Here is a 5,968-nt window from a genome sequence, read left to right as displayed (position 1 = left end):
GCCTATTAACTGGTCCATGCATGCATGCTATGCAAAGAACAGATTTACTGATCTGAGGAATGGCATAGCCTATAGTAGGCCTATATTTAGGCTACCATGCAGAAACACCAAGCACAGTGTTGTGGAAGGGCACAAATGTTAGCTACACGAGAGCAAAATATTTTCGTCTTTAATATGGAGGGACTTTCTTCACATCATATAGGCCTATCTGTGGAGGTCGCCGTCCAAATTCATGCGCAAAGTAGATAGCCTAAAGTCATTGCCAAGTTGACCGGTCCTCGGACATGGATGTGGAATAACACCTCTTCTGGAATATTTGCTTATAAAAGTAGGCCTATCCACTAGAAAGCACACACAGATGCGGTAACTACAGAAGGGGCTACGACTTCCTTTCATTCCGTTTAATAGTGAGTTGTAAAATACAAACGGGCGAGACGGGCACCTGCGAAGGGACATGCAATGGGATGCTTTTGTGCAGTCTGGAAGGCTACTACTGCGCGTTTTTTTAAGAACGGTTTGACAGTCGGGAACAACAGCACAAGAAACATGGAGGAATATTATGGTATGAAGACACAGGCAAATCAGAAAATAATTTAAACCAAACATTATTAATGCCGCATGTGTCCTTGTCTTATCACTGCGCTAATGAGACTTTCACAAGACAGACTGACATGTTTTCCTCTCGCTTTGTTCATTTTAATGACCACTACTACTACTAAGTAGGCTATTGTAGTAATGACAGATCGCAAAACAGGTCAGTTGAGATGAACTTCTCTACTTTATTTTCACGTGAAGGTTTCCAGTGACATTTCGAAGCGCACGCTGATGTCTCGGTAGCTCGCTGTCACTCCTCTTCGCAAGACTAGCTCTAGGCCTATCAGATTCCTGGCTTGCGTGAGACACAGGTGACACGTGACACAGGTGCTTCATGGGTATTGTAGGCTCGCGAAATCGCATTGTATTGCTTTTGTAGCAAAGACGGTCCGACGGTCCATCATTCAGAATAGTAACGGACCCGCCAAAATGGCTAGTGAACCTTCGGTATCTACTAGCCAACGCCGACTTTCACCCGTATTTGGCTACCTGGCGTGTGTTAGTGTTAAGCCCTGACACACACACACACACACACACACACACACACACACACACACACACACACACACACACACACACACACACACACAAACTAAACTAGACATCATGTCAAGAGACTGCCCTGGGGCTTGGCCAGCTCAAGCATTAGTCTAGTAGAAACTCTCGAAAGAGGAAGGTCTTTACTTGTTTCTTGAAGCAGAGGCGCTGCCAGAAATGTTTGGCCCCATGAAAGATTCAAATTTTGGGCCACCTTAAGGGTCCCTCTCAGTGCTTAGGCCCCCTTAAGGGCCCCCATCAGTGCTTGGGCCCTTAGAATCTGTACCAGTTTTCCCCCCCTAGCGGCCCCCATGCTTGAAGGCTGCAAGAGATGTGCTTAGTCCACCAGAGACCGTTCCACCATTTGGGTACAACAACGGAGAACAATCTTGACTGGGAGTACCTAGAGCGACTGGATGGCAGAGCCAGACGGCTTGTGCTGGATGAGCGCAGTTATCTTCCAGGAACATAAGGCGTTAGTAGGTCCTTCAGATACGCTGGGGCCGTTCCTGTGATGGTTTTGTAGGCAAGGGTCAATGCCTTGTGCTTGATCTGGGCGGCGATAGGTAGCCAGTGCACACACACACACACACACACACACACACACACACACACACACACACACACACACACACACACAGACAGTTGTGGGCACACAGAGCTTGTGATCAGCACACATGGGCGAATCCTGACACCGTGAACTCAGCGCAACCCATTCACTCGTCAGCCTGGTGAATAACCGGAGATCAGGGAGGGTGGGTATCTATTCTATAGGGTGCCGTCGTGTGCTGCTAGGATGCCAGTTTTTTTTCTCCTTTCTTTCTTTTTTCTTCCTCTTCCTTCCTCCCACCGCTGTTTGTTTTCTGTTGTTTGTTTTGCTGTTATTGTAGCTGCCATTTTTCTTTATTGATGTGTTGTTGTCTCGGCGCCCCACCTCTGCTCCGCTCCGCACCACCACAGGGTACTTGCCAGATAAAAGGCGCTTCTTCGCCGGCGCCTTGCCTCCACTCTGGTGGAGGCAGCGCCACAACAATCAAATCAATAAAACTCCCTCCTTCATTTTTTCTTTCTTTCTTACATGAAAAGGATGAATAATAATCTGTAATACCTTGCTTTAGAACGGGTGTGTTCAGTGTGTGATACACAATCCATTGCCGAGAACAAGCACTGTGGGAGAGGAGAGTGGAGACTGGAACAAACCATACTATGTTCTCTTTGCGTTTGTAAGTGTTTTGCTCGCCTTCCCAGCCCAATAAAGATTATTTATTTCTTTTCTTTACATCGAAAAGAGACCATTTGGAACCATATGATGGGCAGACCACTTTAACCCGTCTGACAAAAGAGAGCATCATTTGGCATTTGTGGCCCTGGTATTGAGCTGAGATATAGAGTGTGTGTTAAGAAAAGGGTCACATGGTGCTTCTTTATCCACAGTGTGGAATCTGTTATTAAATGTGTCTTGAAAACACTCTCTACAAACATTCAGAATGTGCGCTTAGGGTTTTCATTCACTATTATTCATTTCATTTTACATTGTAATTGTCAACAAAAACCTTTTCACTAAAGAAGGAACTGCTTTTTTTATCTCGTTGTACAGGTGTATAGTGGCACTGAAAGGCATTCCATTATATTTTTGGTAAAATACAGTATTCTGTGCACATTTAGGTGATGTAGCGACAAATTGTAAACATATTTACGTACAATAGAAAATGTCTGTATGCACGCGCGTCGCACGCGCGCATGCACACACGCATGCATGCGTGCACATTTGAGGAACATGTTTTTAATACTACAAGCAATTAGCAAATTTGACAGAGCAAGCTGAGCTGGTGATTGGGGTTATTTGGAGCAGTGACAGGTACCTGGTGTGGTAACGGTGGCCTTCACACAGACATTAATGACTGGATCAGCATGCCATGGCATTATATGAAAAAACAGAATGTAAAATCACCCAGGATCATCTGGCTCTTTTCAGTACAAAATACAAAGAAGTTTTTGTGAGGCAGCCCTAAGAAAGAGCTCAGAGGCAGTGTGTGTGTGTGTGTGTGTGTGTGTGTGTGTGTGTGTGTGTGTGTGTGCGTGTGTGTGCGCGTGCGTGCGTGCGTGCGTGCGTGCGTTCATTTGTCTGTGCGAGAGGTGAGAGGATGTATAAGTCTGATGGCATGGCAGGGGGTCTGGGCAGGGGTCGGTCGGTGGGCCCTGGGCAGTGCGGTGTGTTCTATTTCCAGCCTCTGTGTGGAGCAGAAGTCAACAAGGTTTTACAGGGCTTACCTTCTGGGTAAGGTCATTTTGTCAACTGCTCAACAAAAAAGGAAATTATCATACAGTTAGCATGCTGCCCATGTGCTTAGCTTACGTCTAAAAATGTAGTGTTAGTCATTTGTCAGACCCAGACTGAGATATCTCTCCTAAGGACACTGCACAGATGGTACAGACTGGCACAGACTGAGGGAAAAACAGGAAGCTAACTTCTTAAGACTTCTTAAGCTTTTTTCGCCACCCGCTATTCCTTATGCTCTACCTCAGAGGCTGATGGTTCTATTTTGTTACAGTGTTGATGGAAAAGCGCCCAGTGCGTCTAACAGTATTTCTGTCAGCATGGGGCATTATGAAATATTCGCTTAGCTTAGTATGTTTAGCCATCGCTTGCATACGCTTAAGACCACATGGTACCTAAAAAATTGAGTCATTGACGTTAAAACAAAACCAAAGAGACATCATTGAGATTAATGGACATTGAAGTGTGATGGCAGCTGACTGGCTGGCCCACCTCCTAAAGCTTGGATTAAATATGAATGGGATAGGCTACTGTTTGGTGCCTTGATGCAGCATTGAAAATACATAATCAAAAGAGAGCGGTTGACTTTGAAAAAGCAGTAGGCCCACATATCTATTACAGTTTTTCTCGATTGCCTCCACACAAGTTCTGGTACTTCACACACAATTCTCGGAACATCTCACCCATTTCCCAACTCCCCTAACCAATGTCACCGAACACTAAACACAATTCCTACTTAACACTCAAATTCCAGATTTAAAACACACTCTTTTCACACCATTACACACAATTATCTGGATTACACTCAATTTTCATAAAGAAAAACACTGGGTTTCTCATGGAACACACTGTCATTCACAACACTACAATCAACTGCCATACTATGTTCACTTCCTCATCACATGGGCAAACTCTCTTCATACCGGTTTACAATCTGAAATCATCACCCCATAAGGACACACATTGCATGTCATATTGATGAAAAATGAGTGGATGCAAGGAGAAAACACATTTGTTTAGTTTTTGAACTCAAAAATATGTTATACAAGACATCACTTCCATGTGGTTACCCAATATTTTACAATAAATTAGTGCAATTTTTTACTGTAAATGTCAGGAAAAAAATTGCTGTTGATGCCTTCTCTGGGTGGATGCGCCATGCAAGACAGTATTTCCCTCGCTGCCTGGCCAGGGAAACGATTGCATGTGATGTGGATGAGGTCCTGTGGCCAGACCACAATGGAAGGCAGGATGAAGCAGAGTAGATGTGAGTGTGTGTGTTTTTTGGGTTTTTTTTTTCATAGCAATAGGCTATACAATAATGTACAGTAATAGGTTTTTTTGTACTGCCAAATAGGCAGTGGGGTTTATCTTTGTGTTGTTTTTGTGAAAAAGAAATAAAAATCTTTCTGTTTCTGTTTGTGTGTTGTGGGAATGAAGTTTTTCCAACTTATGTCACAGTATTCATGCAATCCAGAACAAAAAAAAGCCCAAGTTAGTGGGAGAAATTAGTTTTACCCTGTGCCCAACAGTGTTTTAATGGGTCTGCAAATGTGTATTGTAGTGACTGTCTGTGTGTGTCATTTGACGACAAAATGAGGTTTTTAGAAGAGAGTACATTGTTTTGAGACAAGACGTGCATTTTTCAGAGGTAGTGAAGAGTATATTGACTCCTCACCTTAATCATACTAACTCCTCTGGTATTGACGACCATGTGTTAACATATGCCAGCTAGCAAAGTCTGATGTGAAACATTAGTAAACCTCTCTCCTGTCACATTAGAAAGTGAAACTACAGACTGTAACTTTGCAAGAAGATTTTGGTAACTTGTATTAAGGTTGATGAAGGCATCTGTGCCTTAGCAGGTCAAGTTCTACATGCACAGACATGGAAGTTTTGTTACTACTGACGGCCATGAATAGATCAAACATTGCACGGGGTCATTCAATGTCGGTAGGCTTCAGGTCCCTGTGGAAAACCAGTGTCCTCTCATAGAGGACACGTTCACCCATGTGGAACACAGTGAATGGGCAAAAATGTTTGGAATTCACGTCAATAACCATAACCTCTATGGATTTTGAATAAACGGAGGTTGGTCGGATATATATTAATTTTGTGTTCTTAGCCAAACTGAACTTTGACCTTTCTGTGTGCAGGGCACAGCTGGCATACGTGGGCTAAACTCCCGGCCTCAGGCAGTGGCACAGACTATCAGGTGCGGTCGGAGCAGCGGAAGTCCCCTAATGCTTTCTCACAAAGATCACTCAGAGCCCTCTCACAATGCTCAACTGTGCACAAAACTTGTCCCGAAGAAGAAAAAAAGATTACAAAAGGAGAAAAAAAGAAAACCCTTCTCTTTCACCTTGATTTCTGATCAACCAATACTCCCATTGCAAGGGGTCGCAGCTGCTATTTCGCGGCTTAAATGAAAGAACATGAAATGAAATTAAAAACAATGGCACCCCTCAGAAAGAACCTGCTGAATTCTTTCAGGATTAGTTTGCACGACGCGGATGCTGGGACCCGGCTCGGTTGTGGCAGGGGATGGGGAGGGTTCGT

At 44.0% G+C, this 5,968-nt stretch overlaps 1 protein-coding gene across 1 annotated transcript in view; it reads right to left on the bottom strand.

Annotated features, from left to right (window-relative positions):
* The window catches only part of LOC134463448 (chitotriosidase-1-like), a 9,151-nt gene extending 4,055 nt beyond the window's left edge, over positions 1 to 5,096 (bottom strand). The window contains exons 1-2 of the mRNA XM_063216645.1: positions 5,088 to 5,096; positions 2,066 to 2,140 (exon numbers count right to left, since the gene is read on the bottom strand). Of these exons, the coding sequence (XP_063072715.1) occupies positions 2,066 to 2,140; positions 5,088 to 5,096 (84 nt within the window). The remainder of the gene's footprint in view (positions 1 to 2,065; positions 2,141 to 5,087) is intronic.
* Between the last annotated feature and the right edge of the window lie 872 nt (positions 5,097 to 5,968).

This window comes from Engraulis encrasicolus, chromosome 14, assembly GCF_034702125.1.
Source record: "Engraulis encrasicolus isolate BLACKSEA-1 chromosome 14, IST_EnEncr_1.0, whole genome shotgun sequence".
Taxonomy (NCBI): domain Eukaryota; kingdom Metazoa; phylum Chordata; class Actinopteri; order Clupeiformes; family Engraulidae; genus Engraulis; species Engraulis encrasicolus.
Note: the sequence above shows the minus strand (reverse complement) of the source record. Positions and strands in the feature narration are given on the sequence as shown.